Source organism: Neopelma chrysocephalum, unplaced genomic scaffold (assembly GCF_003984885.1).
Source record: "Neopelma chrysocephalum unplaced genomic scaffold, ASM398488v2 Primary Assembly neopelma1_382, whole genome shotgun sequence".
Lineage (NCBI taxonomy): Eukaryota > Metazoa > Chordata > Aves > Passeriformes > Pipridae > Neopelma > Neopelma chrysocephalum.
Genome location: NW_020898046.1, coordinates 4,243,826 through 4,261,357, shown reverse-complemented (window position 1 = coordinate 4,261,357; position 17,532 = coordinate 4,243,826). Strand labels below are relative to the sequence as shown.

At 44.1% G+C, this 17,532-nt stretch overlaps 2 protein-coding genes across 2 annotated transcripts in view; one reads left to right on the top strand and one right to left on the bottom strand.

Moving 5' to 3' along the window:
- Positions 1-751: 751 nt before the first annotated feature.
- On the bottom strand, positions 752-4,921 carry NOA1 (nitric oxide associated 1). The gene is made up of 3 exons (XM_027706583.1): positions 3,913-4,921; positions 2,665-2,829; positions 752-1,780 (listed from the first exon to the last, which is right to left on the bottom strand). Exons 1-3 carry the CDS (start codon positions 4,919-4,921, stop codon positions 1,524-1,526), a joined length of 1,431 nt encoding a protein of 476 aa, XP_027562384.1. The 3' UTR covers positions 752-1,523.
- A 105-nt stretch (positions 4,922-5,026) lies between these two features.
- Positions 5,027-17,532, top strand: part of POLR2B (RNA polymerase II subunit B) — a 16,930-nt gene continuing 4,424 nt past the window's right edge. The window contains exons 1-18 of the mRNA XM_027706589.1: positions 5,027-5,129; positions 6,094-6,166; positions 7,138-7,288; positions 7,851-7,963; positions 8,235-8,454; positions 9,390-9,548; positions 10,542-10,706; positions 11,208-11,404; positions 12,092-12,211; positions 12,581-12,767; positions 13,906-14,049; positions 14,320-14,459; positions 14,583-14,694; positions 15,183-15,337; positions 15,585-15,783; positions 15,893-16,061; positions 16,512-16,608; positions 17,383-17,477. Coding sequence (XP_027562390.1) covers positions 5,111-5,129; positions 6,094-6,166; positions 7,138-7,288; positions 7,851-7,963; positions 8,235-8,454; positions 9,390-9,548; positions 10,542-10,706; positions 11,208-11,404; positions 12,092-12,211; positions 12,581-12,767; positions 13,906-14,049; positions 14,320-14,459; positions 14,583-14,694; positions 15,183-15,337; positions 15,585-15,783; positions 15,893-16,061; positions 16,512-16,608; positions 17,383-17,477 — 2,515 coding nt within the window. The 5' untranslated portion in view covers positions 5,027-5,110. The remainder of the gene's footprint in view (positions 5,130-6,093; positions 6,167-7,137; positions 7,289-7,850; positions 7,964-8,234; positions 8,455-9,389; positions 9,549-10,541; positions 10,707-11,207; positions 11,405-12,091; positions 12,212-12,580; positions 12,768-13,905; positions 14,050-14,319; positions 14,460-14,582; positions 14,695-15,182; positions 15,338-15,584; positions 15,784-15,892; positions 16,062-16,511; positions 16,609-17,382; positions 17,478-17,532) is intronic.

The window sequence follows — 17,532 nt, the reverse complement described above, 5'->3', positions numbered from 1 at the left end:
AGCAGTCTGATCACTTCCTATGGAAGTACAGTTCAAATCCAGTCATGTAACAATGTGTCAGCACAAAAAGCAGTGCCTTGAAGGAAACAACTTGTCTCCAGGTTGATGGTGTCTCCTTCCTAGGGAGCTGACAGCAGAAACAGTTCCAGCTGTGCCCCCAACACATGCCAGTCATGCAGATGCAAGTCTGGATTAACCTCAAGCTTTAAAAGACCAAAATAACAAGAGTTGTGGCACATCCAGAACCCCTAAAACTCTTCCTATGTTCACAAGCAGACATTCTTTAGCTTCAAAGTCAGGACAGACTTCAACATCAGTTATAAAAGAAGAGAAGGTTTTGTCCTCCTAGTTGCAGGTTTTCTGGTGTGTTTGATAATGTTTAAAAAAACAGAAGTTGAGCTATCAGTAATAGTTTTCTAGGCTTTGCAGAAATTTGTCTTTGTAAGGAGTCATGAGGAAGCAGCTAAAAACAAACCTCCAAGGGAAAAGGCAAAAAATTTAATCCCATCAAATGCCAACAGCCACTTTCCTTCCCTCTTCTTCCAAAATAAAATAAATAAAATAAAATAAACCTGCTTATAACTTCCAAAATCTGTCACGTAAACAATCTGCTTGTCCTCCACTCAGATTGAACACGACTGAAGGAACAAAATTTGATCTGACACTTGGCATGTAGCTTTCCAAAGGCACAGCAAGGATAATCAAAACCAGAAACAGCAGCATTTCTGGATGCAGGAAAGTCCTCGTTTTCCATGCTTATTCAACTCCAGAAGAGGGAAAGAACATATACAATCTCAAGTTACTAAACCAGCTCCCTAAGCTGATGAATGTCTTTACGCTGACTATCAGAGAGCTAAGTGCCACTGTAGAGCAAATTATGGTCTGGCACACAGCAGTCAAAAACCAGTCATTTTCTAGTCTTCATGAAAGCAGTACGGTTCTAGCACTTTGTTCTCTTCAGAACCTTCCCATCTCCCCATACTTTTTAATCTTCCCCAAAAGATGACCTGCAGCACTGCATGGGCACCAAAGCAATCAAAAATCCAAAACTGTTTTGGACATGTGCACTCTATCAGCACTGACTTCAGTAGAGCCATTGCTCTACTGAAACACTGATGTAAGCCAGACCTACTGAAGCCATTAACAGGAACAATATAGGTCCAGTTAGCTTCAGGAGAATGCTTTCTCTAAGATTTGGTTCAGTCATACAACTGTGGTTATCATCTCAAGCTCCATCTTTTTCAGTAGACTGGAAGAGCTCAAAAAATGCCAGCTTCATTGGATGATGCTGGTATAAACTTGCTTAGCGTGCTCTTGCTCACTTCCCCTCATTCAGAGATTACAGAAGATTGATGACACAGTCCTACAGCTCTTTGCAAAGCTGGCAGTATGCACAATTCAGAAGTGCAAGGTTACCACATGAAACCTTCCCAAGTAAATGCAAACCATATCTTAACACAATTCCCAAACCAAAAGAATCCTAATCCCAGGACTGCAGCATAAATACTCTTCCACAGGCACAGCTAAAGAAGAACAGTCCTACCGAACCCTGTCATCCCGAAACACAGCACCAGAGTACCTACACAATCTTCCTTTAAAATTCCTGGAGTGTCGAAACACCAGCGAGCATCCTTCACTTCATTGTGTGTGAACTCCTCCCTTTCCTCACGCTTCTTAGGGGAATGTTTGGGATCTTCATCCATGCTGTAGGAGAGCATGTCAGGATCAAAGTCAACCACAGGGCTAGCCTTTGGTCGTTGAAATGTTCTTCCAACTCTTCCTGGATTAAAATGAAAGGTTTCCTGGTAATTAAATTTATTAACTTGCCTTTCCCTCAATTGAACATCTGCCCCTTTCCTGGCTTAAAAGATGCGTATCAGTAACATAAAGGTGATAAAGACACTATGTGACTAGAAATTTCAAAAGCCAAATGATAAGAAATCCTTTCTATAATTCTTGTTTAGGATTCCTCAAGCCCCAAAATCTCAGCAGGGACCAGATCACAGACACTCCATTATTTCTGATTAATGGTAAAGCAAGCTGCCTTCTTTTTTCAGTGCCTCAGACTTCCAAACACAAAATTATTTGAAAAACAGAGCTATCTTCTGTAAGCTCCCTCTTTTGGGCACATACTGAAGTGATGTAGAACCACCATGGCCTGCACCCCAAAACGTGACTATTTAAAAATTAAACTTGTTTTCTTCCTTTAGGAATGCGAGGTGGCCCATAGTACGATGTCCTTGTAAACTACGAAGTTGTCAGAATTTGCCAACCTAGTTCAGAAGGGAGGTGCATTGCACAGAGGAAACCTCTGACGCGCTAGTACAGCAGCTAACAAGTAAGTACCCAAAAGAAGTGCTAATGATGCTGCTTTGTGGAGGAGATACTTTGCTGCTTTGTGGAGGAGGTCTTGCTCCTATTACTCTGGGAGCAAACAGCGGTCAAAATTAATTAAAAGCAAACTTGGAAATTTTTTACTACTTCTACAGACAACATGTTCTTCGAGTAATTAAATGGAAATAAATTCTTATCAGTGTGGGAAGGAATTACTTGCAAATAGCTGGATTCTACAGCAAACTAAGGAGTTACCAATTCTTTGTGTAATGCAATATACACAAAGAGTCTAATATTGAGTGGCAATACCATTACTCAGGCAATACTCACCCACTAAGTAGCCTTGCTTTTTAAGGTGATTAAGGTACTTTTTTTCTTCACTGCTTAGCTCATCTTCTGTTTTTCTTGCCTCCTCTTTCAGCCTCTCCTGCCTTCGGAATATTCTGTCACATGTAGGATTAATAATAGGAAATTTCAACAGGTTCAGTGTTGTTCCTGGAAAAAAAACCCAGAAGGTACCCTTGGGTCTCTTAACTAACTGGTACATTTAAGCTCTGATGAACAAGAAAAAAAAAATTGCTTCTCCAACTTTTTGGTGAAATGCAGTAACACAAAGGCAGAGGTTGAACTACAGCTGCTCCCATAAAGTACCAGCTTCTAAAGTCAGGGCAGCAAAAAGGAGCCATCCACCTGCCTGAGACCTGCTCTCACCTTTAGTTTGAATAGAAGGATCTCAAAGCCAAGTGGTGCTAAGACTGACTTAATACACTTCAGGCAAGTCTCATCTCCAGGCAGCTTGGTTTGGCCTACAGATGCTCATTAGTCCACCTCCTGGATTGTCTGAACTGGAGGACACCCCTAATTAATAGGAACAGGACAAGGTGTGTGGATCAGGCACCATCCCCACTGGCAAGGGAGTATGCAGGCCAACTCTGGTTTACTGGGCCCCTTAGTGCTCTGGGACGTGCAGCACTCTCAGCGCACACCTCCCACACCTGCTGCCCCGAGGAATGACAGAATCAACGAGGTTGGACGAAACCTCTGACATCATCAAGTCCAATCTATGACTGAAAACCAACAAGTAACTAGACTGTGGCACCGAGTGCCACATCCAGTCTTTCCCTGAACACCTCCAGGAACGGTGCCTCCACCATCCCCCTGCGCAGCCCATTCCAATGTCTAATCCCCCCTTCCATGAAGAAATTGGTCCTGATGTCCAACCTAAACCTCCCCTGGCACAGCTTAATACTATGTCCTCTTGTCCTGTCGCTGGTTGCCTGGGAGAAGAGACCAAGGCCCACCTGGCTACAACCTCCGTTCAGGTAGTTGTAGAGAGTGAGAAGGTCGTCCCCAAGCCTCCTCTTCTCCAAGTTAAGCAGCCCCAGCTCCCTCAGCCACACCCCAGAGGTGACAATCTAAAGCACGGCGCAGCTCAGGAGCTCGCTGCCCACCACAGGGGTGCTCGGGGTGGTGGGTTCCCGTCTGGTGACAGGTTCTCCTTACACAGGGATGGCCGAGGGCAGCCCAGAGACCCAGGGGCTCGCTGGGCCCGGGGAAGGAAGCGCGGCGTTCCCTGACCTGGCCAGGGGGACACGGTGGCCCTGTCGATGATGTCCGGGGCGCGGGACTTGCAGTAGTCGGAGCGCAGCAGGGTGTTGAAGAGCGTGGACTTGCCGGAGTTGGTGGCGCCCAGCAGGTACACGTCCCCGGCGCACTTCCAGGAGCGGTGCAGCCGGCTGACCAGCCCCTCCATGCCGAAGCCCGTCTTGGCGCTCACCAGCCGGATATCCACCAGCGCGGCGCCCGCCAGCCCGGCCCGGGCGCAGGCCTCCGCCACCCTCTTCCGCAGCCTCCCCAGGTGCCCGGGGGCGTCCGCGGGCAGCAGGTCCACCTTGTTGCCCACCACCAGCACTCCCGAGGCGGGCACGCCGGGGCCCAGCAGCGCCGGCACCTGCGGCAGCACCGGGTCGGGCAGCTCCAGCACGTCAAGCACGTAGAGCAGCAGCGGCCCGCGGCCGTGGCGGGGCGGCCGGCGCAGCGCCTCGCTCACCACCCGCCGGTGCTCGTCGGGCGGCAGCTGCAGCCGCAGGGCGCGCCCGTGGTGCGCCAGCGCCCAGCACCGCTGGCATACGGCGCCGCGCAGCCCCGCCGCGCCCTCCGACAGCAGGCTGAGATACTTCTCGGCCGGCATGAACCCCGGCGCGCCGCCGTCCGCGCACTGCAGCTCGGCACCGCAGCCCGAGCAGCTCACGCCGCTCGGTGGCACCGACGGGTCGGGCACGCCCGGGATCCCCGCCGCTGAGCCCCGAAGCCGCCGTTCCCTGCCCAGCTCCCGTTCCCACCGCGGCTCCCGTTCCCGCCGCGGCTCCCGCTCCCGCTGCGGCTGCGGCTCCGGTTCCCGCTCCCGCCGCGGCGCCGCCGCCGCCTCAGCCGGGTCCGGCTCGTACTCGAGGAACACGAAGCGCTCCTCCTCCTCCTCCCCGCCGCCCGCCACCGCCGGCCCCCCGCCCCGTCGCAGCCGCCGCACGGGAGCGCGGGGCTGTGCGCGGGCCAGGCGGGACAGGAGCGGCGGGAGCAGCCGGAGCATGGCCGGGACAGCGGGGACGGCGGGGCAGGACACGCGCTCCTGACGTCACGGCGCGCGCGGGCGCCTCGCGGGAGACGTCAGAGTGCGCGCAGCCGCCTTCCCGCCGCTCGCCGCCGCCATCGCGCTCCATTCTCGCCGTTCCTCTCGCCCCCCGCCCGGCCGCCGCTCGCGCCTCCGCCCGCCGCCACCATGTACGACGCGGACGAAGGTGAGGCCTTTCCCTCCCCCCTTTTTTTTTTTGGCCCCCCTCGCCTTTTTCTCCCGTCCGTCCCGGCAAGGCGGGCAGGGGCGGCGCGCGGGGCCTGCAGGAGCCGGGAGGCGCGGGGATGCTACGGGCGCGCTGGGATCTTCCGTAGGAGCCGGGAGTGGGGGGATAGGCCGGTCGCGGTGGGCTCTTCGGCGGGAGCCGGGCGGCCACAGAATCACAGAATCAATTAGGTTGGAAAAGACCTCTGAGATCATCGAGTCCAACCCTTGACCCAACACCACCTTGCCTACTAGACCATAGCACTAAGTGCCACATCCAGTCTCTTCTTAAACATCTCCAGGGACGGTGATTCCACCACCTCCCTAGGGAGCCCATTCCAGTGCCCAGTCACTCTCTCTGTAAAGAACTTCTTCCTCATGTCCAACCTAAACCTCCCCTGGCGCAGCTTAAGACCATGCCATCTTGCCTGGGAGAAGAGACCGACCCCCACCCGGCTACGACCTCTTTTCAGATAGTTTTAAAGAGTGATGAGATCTCCCCTGAGCCCCCTCTTCTCCAGGCTGAACAGCCCCAGCTTCTTCAGCTGCTCCTCATAGAGCCTGTGCTCCAGTCCCTTCACCAGCCTCGTTGGCCTTCTCTGGACCTGCTCCAGCATCTCGATGTCCTTCCTAAACTGAGGGGTGCAGAACTGGACACAGTACTCCAGATGTGGCCTCACCAATTCCAAGTAGAGGGAAAGAATCACTTCGCTGATCCAACTGGGTTCAGTATTCCTGATACAGGCCAGGATGCCATTGGCCTTCTTGGCCACCTGGGCACACTGCTGGCTCATGTTCAGCTTCCTGTTAATCAGAAAATGAGCTATGAGTGCTGCTGGGGTGCCAGAGGGTCCCTCAGCTGGCCACAAGGGACACTGAGGTGGTGATGGGAGCCTGGCTCACATGCTGTGCTTCTTTCCCCACAGATATGCAGTACGATGAGGACGATGATGAAATCACGCCCGACCTGTGGCAAGAAGCCTGCTGGATTGTCATTAGGTGACTGACTAAATCTCGCTGTTCTTTAACCCTTCAATGCATGTGCTCTCGGCCTCACAGGTGGTGTCTGCTTTGCTGGGGACACATCCTGAGAGCTGCAGGCTTGGTTATGCTGAATTGTGTGTTGTAGCACGTTCAGAGCAGAAGAGCTTTAAGCAAAAACAGAAAGGTTGTCATCAGGGATGAAGAACCCCCACTGATCTCTTGGCAGGGGGGACACTGTTTTCAATTAAGTAAGAGGTGGTTTTGGTTCCATATCAAGCACATGATTTTGTCCACTAATGGACACACAATTGTGATGGGACAGAAGCTGATGTAATGTAGGTTCCCTGGCACACTTCAGTAACACCTCACTGAGGTAGAGGAGCTTACTGGCAGGAGCTGCTGCATCAGACACGTTTAGTTAATCCCATCAGAAGTTAGGATGCAGGGCTTCAAATTTAGGCTTTGATTTTTAGTTAGGTTGTGCTGGGTTGAAGTTAGGTGACCCAAAGGCTAAGGGAAATCTGGAGAAGGACTGAAGCTGGAACAAGGGAGATCCAAGCCAAGAGAAGTTCTGAGAACTGTTACTTGGACTTAGGGGCATGCTCTCAGTTTACTGCAGCTTGGAAAATTAGTTAAAGCAAAATAATTTACAGACGTGGTTGGTAAAATTTTATCTGAAGCCGCTTTCACTGAGGTTTGTCGTCATAATTTAAGGTATACTGTGCGTGCAGTCATGGCCCAGCCAGGAGGTGGCAGCACATCTGTCACTTTGTAGTGTCTGTGTCTTCAAGCAGTGAGAGAATTGTTAAACATTTTTGAACATCTGTGTTTGAAACTCATGCCTTGGGATAAGTGAATGTGTTTGATTCTCTACTGCATTTCATGGCTTTTGTAGGTTTTGTTATAAATCTTAAGCTTGTTGATGTGTGAAATACTTGAATTAAATTAAGATTTCTTGTTCATTAATGTACTTTTTTTGGTTTTAGCTCCTACTTTGATGAAAAGGGTTTAGTCAGGCAACAGTTGGATTCTTTTGATGAGTTTATTCAGATGTCTGTGCAGAGAATTGTTGAAGACGCTCCACCAATTGATTTACAAGCTGAAGCCCAGCATGCCTCGGGAGAAGTGGAAGAGCCGGTAAGTGGAGAACCCCGGCAGAGATGATGTGTTTTTACAATCAAAATCATTTTACGTTGGATTTATTCAGGCCCTGTCTCAAGAGATGGAAGTACCTCTGAATCATGCTGCTCATGCAGTCAATAGGACAGAAGGATGAACTCTTTGGAGTCTGAGATATGTGGCTAAGTTGTCATACAATCAAGTATTTGACTGAGACACATGTGCAAGAGCTTTGTTATCTGTGGAATTGAACTTCCCTGTCGTATAGAGTTACTCTGTCCTGCTGGTTGAGAAGTGACCAAGAACAATTGGCTTCTGTAGCTCATATTGTCAGTTACTGTGCCAAACTGCATAAACAGAGACGTGGTAGAGCAAGTCAGGTAGCCAAAAGCAATTTTTGGTGGGATTTTGATTTTCAGTAGCTTTAGCATGGCAAGAAAGGTTTATGGCTGAAATATTCTGTTAGCTTTCTTCAGCTGAAGTTTAGGTCAGGGTTTTCAAAGGTTGCTACTAAGGGCCTCTCTTGAACAACCAAAATGGATTTTCTTCCATGACAACTAAGTGTATTCTTGTTTTCCAGCCCCGGTATCTGCTGAAGTTTGAACAAATCTATCTCTCCAAACCTACACATTGGGAAAGAGATGGAGCACCCTCACCAATGATGCCAAATGAAGCCAGACTGAGAAACCTCACGTAAGAACCAACTCTGGAGTGGATAAACACAAGAGAGAACTGCCTCTGCATTATTAATTGATAGTCTTTTTCAATATAGTAGTGCCTTGAAAATGTAATAATTACTCCTCTATTTAAAATTCCATGCCTAATTTTTAAGTCCAGACGATGATTATGATGTGGTAATAACGTGTAATATAGCAGTGAGCACTTGAATAACTACATTCACTGCTCAAGGTTGTACAGAACGGTAATAACTGACAGATAACGCAGTGTTGTTTTTACTCTGTAGGTATTCAGCCCCCTTGTATGTGGATATAACTAAAACAGTCATTAAAGAAGGGGAGGATCAATTACAGACACAACATCAGAAAACCTTTATAGGAAAAATTCCTATTATGTTACGTTCGACGTACTGTTTGTTGAATGGCTTAACTGACCGTGATCTTTGTGAACTGAATGAATGCCCGCTTGATCCTGGTGGCTACTTTATCATCAATGGATCAGAAAAGGTAAGGGGTTGTACCTTGCATAGATATCTTTACAGACACTGGAAGTTCTGTTGCTTGTTTCTGTATGATTTGCCAGGAGCAGAAGCACTTTTATTCCAGTGTATCAGTTACTGTGGGTGCTCCTGATCTTGCAGAAAGATGGGCTTTTAGTCCTCTATTAGGACTTTCTCAGGCTACCTATTCTTCTTCCCTGAGGCACGTTTCCCATCTTCAGTTCTTCCCTTCTTCAGCTGCATGAACTGTTTTGCACTGAACACCACTAAGTACTCTAGATATTTTCCTTTCCATTTCCAGCAATGCAGAGCAGCATGCACCTAAAATGAGGCACTTCTTCACTCTGAGTGTCCTGCAGGTTGTTCACAGCTATTATAAAATTAGATTCTTCCCTCCATTGCTGTGGATGCAGCTTCAGCAAATCGTATCATCTTCATGCTAGTGCCTCACCAGTGAAACTTGCCATATTTTGTAACTGTTACCTGAGTAAACACAACAAAAGTATTAGAATTTTATTTTTCTTCTTGGGGAAGAAAAAGAAATCAGTCTTTGATTGCTATAGTTGGCATTTAAATTTAAATGCCTGTGCAGTACCTCGACCTTGGAAAAATAGATAGTGAAATGCTTTCTTTATCAGTGTTGTGCCTAAAGCTAAACAGAAATGTCTCAGCACAGCCAACAGATACGGTAAGTACATCACAGAGAACAGTGTTCCCTGAGTCTCTTGTTTTGGTTATTCTGTCTTAACTAGCTGTATGTTTTGCTTAAATCTGAATTTTATAAAATGTAGAGTATAATCCAAACAAATCTGGCAGATTGACTTCATGCTGTGCAATGCTCTTACAGTTAAGGCACCTGAAGGAATAGTAGAAACACTGTGCTTGTTACTTTGAGCATGCTCTTTTGTCAGTTATTTACTAGTGTTCTTCTTTCTCACACAGGTTCTGATTGCTCAAGAGAAAATGGCTACAAACACAGTGTATGTGTTTGCAAAGAAAGATTCAAAGTATGCCTACACAGGAGAGTGTAGATCTTGTCTGGAAAATTCCTCTCGACCAACGAGTACTATATGGGTTAGCATGCTGGCCAGAGGTGGGCAGGTATGTCTGAGCAGTATGTCTGGTAAGCCCTAGGCCTTACCAGAGAGATTGTTTTAGGAGTTTTGTTACTGTCCTGTCTCTTTGTGTCATTTGCTTTTGGGATTCTGAGAAGAAATTTCTCCTGGTGCTAAATTGTAAAGAAGGCAAATTAAATGAAAGTGTATTCTGTTTGTCATACATTATGCCTGTCTTTATGATAAATTATTTGAGGATTGGAATGAGGACTCAATTTCTGGCAGGCTTTAGGGCAAGGCTAAAAATAGTTTTATAATTACTGTACATGAGTTTTTAGAAAATCTAAACAAGCTGTGTCCTGTTTTTTGACAAAGGAAAAAAATGGGAGCAGGGACCCTTTCTTTGCTGATAACCAAAATTTAGATGTATTTTTCAGCCCACATATAAATTCATATTTAACATCTAATTGTGCAATCTGTGAGGGGAAATAAGTGCTTCTTGTAAATTCTAAAGCAGAAGGTGTCTGTACTCATCAGTACTGTTGCACTGATGATGTGAAACTTTCCAAGAGTAACTTTAATAGAAGCTTTACACTACTCTCACTCCTGGTGTCTGGAGCACTCTTGAGTGCCTCTGCATCCCACAGTGTTTCTTTCTGGAAATGGGGATGAGCTTCTTGAATGATCACTTGCGCAGTGGGTTAGAAAAGCCAGGTTTAAGCTGACAGAAAGAACACTGAAGATGGATAGGATTGCTCTTGGCAAATACACAGAGGGAGAGAAATGATGTGTATGGGTGAACAAGCAGAATTTACATTCCTTTGTATCAGCAAAAACATTACAAGTTTTTGCAGACTTCTAAAGCTCTAAATATTTTAAAATACCAAGTCATTGCCAGAGTAAGGTTTCAGAATAGCTCGTCAGTTGGCCTGCTGAGAAGTCATGTTTTCCTGTGAAAATTGAAAAAAAACACAATTTATTGTCCAAATCCAGAGAGATATTTTTATTTAAAGGCATGTTCTTTTCCCCATCTTTCCAGGGTGCAAAGAAGAGTGCTATTGGCCAGCGCATTGTAGCAACTTTGCCATATATCAAACAAGAAGTCCCCATCATTATTGTTTTTCGTGCACTAGGCTTTGTGTCCGACAGGGACATTTTAGAGCACATCATATATGATTTTGAAGATCCAGAAATGATGGAAATGGTAATATATGTTAAATTATTTCTTGTCTTGATGACTGGTGATGTGTAGGTGTGGCTGATCGTCACTTAAAGGATTGTCCCTTTTCCATTTGTTGTTTGTTTCTTCATTATTTTTGTGGGTTGTATATTAGAAATGTTATAAGTTCTCTACCTAAACCTATTCTAATGAGTACTTTAAGTGAACAGATTGCAATAGAAATTTCAAAGAGTTAATATGTATTTGGAGAGATAGGATCTTCTCCTGTGCCATTGACTTTAATTGTAAAATCTTGATTATACCTGAAACAGCAAGAGGCCTAGAATGTAGTCAAATGAGAACTGTTTTCTGACGTCTAAACTAGTTTTTGTGTTCTTCCATTGTGCTTCATTACTGTTGCCAGAAAGACCTGGATCATCAATTAGCAGATCCTGGAAAGAATCAATAGCAAACTACTATTGTAGTTTCCTTCAACCCCAACAGACATTGGATGCTACAGGATTTTGCTGTATTTTTGTACCTTAGGTCAAACCTTCTCTGGATGAAGCATTTGTCATTCAGGAGCAGAATGTTGCTCTTAACTTCATTGGCTCGAGAGGTGCAAAGCCAGGTGTCACCAAAGAGAAGAGAATCAAGTATGCTAAAGAAGTCCTGCAGAAAGAAATGCTCCCGCATGTTGGTGTCAGTGACTTCTGTGAAACCAAAAAGGCTTATTTCCTAGGGTATGTCAGAACTCTGTCTCACATCTGCAAATGGACCCTGAATACGTATTTTATTCTCATATATGTATATGATTGGAAGAACACACTGAATGGAAGTTTGTTTTTAAGCTCAGTCTTCTGGATACTTGGTGACAAACTTTAGGGCACTGGTACATTTTTGAGGCTGAGAAAATGCAAATTCTGATAAAATAGGGGGGAAAAAGGAAACAAAATGAGCCTTCAACACATTCTAGATCTTAAGTTAGATGTGATGATAGTGATCAATGAAATTGATAACTAATATGTAGATAACTACTGATAAGGTGATTGTAATGTAAACTATTAGCACATCATCTTGATCAGTGCTTATTGGTATGCAGATGAACTGTAGCATGAGGAGACTTGCCATTTTACACCTGATTGCAAATGCTTAAACAGAACCCATATTAAAGAACAAGACAGACTGTAGCAGAAGAGGCATTTTAATGTGATTTAAATATTGACTTCTCTCTGTCCTCAGCCTGAACTTTCGGCGGATCATTTACCTCTCAAGATGTGCCGAAGAGGGCTATTTTAGGACATCAGTATCCTAAAGATCAGGAATAGATAGTCTTTAAGAAAGAATTCACTGATTTATCTGTGAAAGCTTGTAATCTTTTTTTGAATGCCTGCCGTCAGTTTAAAACATAAACTATCTTATTTGCTTAGGTATATGGTTCATAGATTGTTGCTGGCAGCACTGGGGAGAAGAGAGCTGGATGACAGAGATCATTATGGCAACAAAAGACTGGATCTTGCTGGGCCGCTGTTGGCTTTCCTGTTCAGAGGGTAAGTATCACATTTTCTTTGGACATAATTAGTGATAGAGGCATTGCCAGCTCTGTGCTTCTGTACCAATCAGACTAGTTCTGTTGTGCCCGAGAGCTGGTCTTAGGCAACAAAGCCTGTATCTGACTATGGCTTTTTCATGGAGTGATTAAGTTTCCTATCATAGTTGGTGGCTAGCATTGACTTGTTTTGGAGCATATTTTGTTCATATTCACAAACAGGTTCATTTGTTTTATTCCCTTCTGCCCCCTTGCTAGTTCTAAATTGCCTCTTTTCAAGAGATCATGACTTTTTTTTCCAAGTAGCACTGAGTAGAGTGAATTGCTACAGCACTGTTTAATCTTGTTTTTTGGTGTCTTTCTTCTACAGAATGTTTAAGAATTTGCTGAAGGAAGTGAGAATATATGCACAAAAGTTTATTGACAGAGGGAAAGATTTCAACTTGGAATTGGCAATTAAAACAAGAATTATTTCAGATGGTTTGAAGTATTCATTGGCAACTGGAAACTGGGGTGACCAGAAGAAAGCTCATCAGGCCAGAGCAGGAGTATCTCAGGTACAGTAGCTTTGTCAGGTTGACGTAAGAGAAAAACTGTATCATGGAAGGGTTTAACATGGCTTGGCATCCATGCATGTTGTATGTTAAATAGAAGCATTTTTGAAAGGAAACTTCCTTAGCTGACACAGATGAAGATCCAAATAGTTGGTTCAGATGTGTGGTTTATGTTTGGGTTTTTTTTCATGGTTTGTTTTTTTATTCACTGCTAAACAGTTGGTATAACTCTTCTAAAGATTTTTTTTTTGTGTGTTAGAGCATATGCTTGTGTGTCTGGTAAATTCCTAGATCCTAGGGGATCTTTTGGGAGGATAGATTTATTTCCTGTAATTATTTCCAGTCTTTCACAGGTGGTTAAAGAAAATTGATGTCATAGAAAAGTTACATATTCCATAGCAAATGATGAGGAGCACTGACTTTATTAGCAGTGTAGTGCTTAGTTGAGTCCCTTTCTCCTAAGGAAGGAAACTGGAAAAAGGTGTCAGTTTTTAAATGCCAGCACATTTTGTTGTCTAGAGCCAGCACATTTTGTTGGGGAAAGCAAAGTAAGGAAAGGGGCAAAGATGGCAAGTGTCTCTGGATGGAGTGTTGTTATTGTATGTGTATGAGGGCTTGTTTGCATTTTAAATATACTCTCACATTTCAGGCTGTAAAAATAGATTTTCTTACATTTTTGAGAAGCTTTGAGCAGACTCAGAAGGATGTAAATGATGATTTGCTCCTAATAACTAAGTGGCCCTAGTTTTTCAAAGTTTGAAAAGGTGTCTGTCTTACTGTACTGGCAAACCCCTCTGATGAAAATGCAGCTTCGAGGGTATTACTCGTTCAGTTACCTGAACAGAGTAAGCTATACAACAAAAAGCAGCTCTCTGCTTGGATATAACTGTGTTCCTGCTGGGCCTTGCCATGGTGCTCTGGAAACTTTTTCTTTTAAAATTACAACACTAGTTAGGAGCTTGAGATTCTAAGGGTAAGTCTAATATTAGTGGAAGTGAACTAAAAAGTGTAGCTAACAGAGCTATTTTAGTTCTTTTTAAGTACATCCTTTCTAGAGGGCACTGATTCTATGTGCTGATGTACTGCCTGTCCACAACATACTTAAGAAGCTTTGACTAACTGCATTCCTTGCTATGTGCAGGTGTTAAACCGCCTGACTTTTGCATCTACACTTTCCCACCTGAGACGCCTGAATTCTCCGATTGGGAGAGACGGGAAACTGGCAAAGCCTCGGCAGCTGCACAATACACTGTGGGGAATGGTTTGCCCTGCTGAGACCCCAGAGGTAAGGAAAGCAGTATTTATGTCAGTACTGCCTTTTTCTGCTGGTCAGTTTGTAGCCATGGCACTTGTGATGATCACTTGCACTTTTTTTTAAAAGTGCTGATGTGAATATTTAGCTTTATAGCTAACTCTGTGGTTGAATGGCAGAAATTAATGAAGTAACTAGCATGCTTTGTGTCCAGTTCCTTGAGGAGTTGAAGTTTAAGTTCTTGGATCTTTTTGGGGGAATCTGTTGATTTGAAAACGCAAGTTAACTTTGTGTTTCTGCTAGGGTCATGCAGTAGGACTTGTGAAGAATTTAGCCCTGATGGCTTACATTTCTGTGGGGTCTCAGCCTTCCCCAATTTTGGAATTCTTGGAAGAGTGGAGCATGGAAAACCTGGAAGAAATCTCTCCAGCAGCAATAGCTGAGTACGTGCAAATGAAACTGTTTAAATAGACTTAAGCTTTTTGTCCTGCACAACACTTCAAAGGTGTGGGGGGTTTTGGTGTATTTTTTTTAATTATTCTTTGTTTGATTTTCCCTCTTTCTAGTGCTACCAAGATCTTTGTTAATGGCTGCTGGGTAGGAATACACAAAGATCCAGAGCAGCTCATGAATACCCTAAGGAAGCTCCGTCGTCAGATGGATATCATTGTGTCAGAGGTATAAATTTTACATCTAGAGTTTGGATGTCCTTTTAGACAAGAGAGGATAATGCCTTGATACTAGTTTGCAAGCTCCAAATAGCTTGCCAGATTATTTGCCAGTCTATTTCTGAATATACTTCACATTGAGTTTTTGTTTTAATTTTGTTTTGTGTTTTGTTTGGGGAGGTTTTTGTGTTTGGTGCCTTTTGTTTGTTTGTTTTTGTTAGTTCATGTTGTATGTGATTTGTTGTTTGTTTGTTGGGGTTTGGGGGTTTTTGGCGGGGGGAGTTGGTTGGTTGCTTTTAAAGAGGATCCAGTTGAAAAAAAAAACAGTTGAAAATAGTCTTCTGAAATGCTACTGTTGTAGGAGTGTTAACATTTGTTCTGTGCTGATCATAGTGCCTGTAAAGCCTTTACTTTAGGGAATTTAGTTACCCTATTTTGTGTTCTGTGGTTCTGATTCCAAGCTGAGGATTTGTACTCATGGGGTGCTTTCTTGTACAGGTCTCGATGATCAGAGATATCCGTGAGCGAGAAATCCGCATCTATACCGATGCAGGCAGAATTTGTCGGCCCCTTTTAATCGTGGAGAAGCAGAAGTTGCTGTTGAAGAAAAGGCATATTGACCAACTGAAGGAACGAGAGTATAACAATTACAGGTGAGATACGTTCCTGAAATTCAACTGAATGTGTCATTTTCCATCTTGGAAGCTGCATGTTCCCTCAGGTTGGAGAGAGAAATGTTTAAAGCTTTGTCCATCACAAAGAATGCTTTCTCTGCCTGGTAGTTTAACTTTTTTTAATCACATTGAGGCAGTGGTAGTAATAATAAGCCAGGGAAGTCCTTGTTCTTGTTACTGCTGAAGAGACCCATTTTATGTGGTCGCTGAGTTATTGGTTATTCAGTTGGCAGGATCTTGTGGCCAGTGGTGTGGTAGAGTACATTGACACACTGGAAGAAGAGACTGTGATGCTGGCAATGACTCCAGATGACTTGCAAGAGAAAGGTGTGGCATATTGTTCAACATACACACACTGTGAGATTCACCCGTCCATGATCCTGGGAGTGTGTGCATCTATTATCCCTTTCCCTGATCACAACCAGGTCAGTGCACCTCTTGCAACATCCTGTTTCTTTAAATCTGATAGAAAACCCACAGGTGTGTGTAAAGAACTTTATGTACATAATTGCTGGTCTTCTCTTGTCTGTCTAGTCTCCCAGAAACACGTACCAGTCTGCTATGGGTAAACAGGCTATGGGAGTTTACATTACAAACTTCCATGTCCGTATGGATACGCTGGCACATGTGTTGTATTATCCCCAGAAGCCCCTTGTAACAACACGCTCCATGGAGTACTTGCGATTTAGAGAGTTACCAGCAGGTATGTTGTCAGTTAATGTTAGTTGAACAAAAATACTACTGTTTGTTTAGATGATGTCACAAGTGTTATGTAGAATACCTGAGTATTTAGCAAATGTATGCAATTTAAAAAGTGTTAGCTTGTAGCTGGATACCTAGACTGCAGAAAACACATTGGCAGTGCTGCAGCTGAAACTACTTTACCTCTATAGTTTGGTAAAATCTAACTGGAAAAAAAAAGCATTTTCTCTATTGATATTCGCTAGGTTTTTCACAAGGGGTCACTCTTGACTCTCTTTTCTACCCAAAGCTGGATTTGCTGATACTACGTGTTTTTGTCTGTGGTACATGGAGATTTTATCTCAGAAAGGGTAGAACAGCTTCCCTGTAGAGAATACAGCTTATTTAGTTACAAATAATGTCTGAGTGGCATGTGTGGGTCCTTTCAAAGTATTTGCTCTGCATATTATAGGTATCAACTCGATTGTAGCCATTGCATCATACACAGGCTATAACCAGGAAGACTCTGTCATCATGAACCGTTCTGCTGTTGACAGAGGCTTTTTCAGGTAAGCCTTAGTAAATTTTTTAACTGCCTGGAATTAAAAAAAAAGTATACTGAGTTGTCCAAAGACTCATGAAAAGTTATCTTTATGCTGGAAGACACCGTTCTCTAGATCTTTCCAACCTGAGAAGCTTTGTAATTTTTTTTTTAATGAGGATGGAGGGAGCAGCACAATTAAAACAATGAGTGTGTATCTTAGCAAACAAAACACAGTAAGGAATGGTTCATCTTTTGTGCAATGTCCCAGCTATTCCATTTTGGTATGCCCCAAAAAGAAGCCTTTATAAATTGAACATTTCTTACTGCAGCTCCAGTTGTACTGCGGGTGGCACTGCAAGGTAGCAGTAGAAGCCTAAAAAAGTTTGCAAAATGGCATGTATAAGGAGGAAAGTAATATGAAATGAGATGCAGAAGATGCAAATAATCATTAGGAATAATAACTACTTCTGAGATGTCAAGCAGATCTAAAAGTCTCTGCAGTTCATCAAAAATTACCATGTTATCTAGAGATACAGTATCGTAAAAGTAACCATCATAATACCATCAGAAGCTTTTGTTTGTTTGTTGGGTGGGGTGTTCTGTTTTTGTTTTCCCCTCTTATTGACGGTCAGGTTAACAGGAAATTAGAGGAAAGCTTTGTGGCTCATTTGGTTCTAGTTGTCCTTAATAATAGTAGCCATAATGTGTGATTAAGAGGTGATTATAGTGAAATTCAGATTTACAGATGAGGGGAAATGATGCTGGTTTCACTGGAGAAGACTTTGTAACTTTGTTTCAGATCTGTGTTCTATCGCTCATACAAAGAGCAGGAGTCTAAGAAAGGGTATGACCAAGAGGAAGTTTTTGAAAAGCCTACGCGCGAAACTTGCCAAGGTAAGATACAGGAGTGTGCAAAGACTGAGTTTTTAGATTAAGTTTTTGTGGGCAA

Bases quoted from the DNA above. Each gene is read 5' to 3' on its own strand.
- NOA1 (XM_027706583.1), bottom strand. From the start codon at position 4,921: ATGCTCCGGCTGCTCCCGCCGCTCCTGTCCCGCCTGGCCCGCGCACAG. The intron at 2,830-3,912 runs GTCAGGGAACGC...TTTTTTTTCCAG, and splicing joins CACCGTGTCCCCCTGGCCAG to GAACAACACTGAACCTGTTG. The intron at 1,781-2,664 runs GTGAGTATTGCC...ATTTTAATCCAG, and splicing joins AAAGCAAGGCTACTTAGTGG to GAAGAGTTGGAAGAACATTT.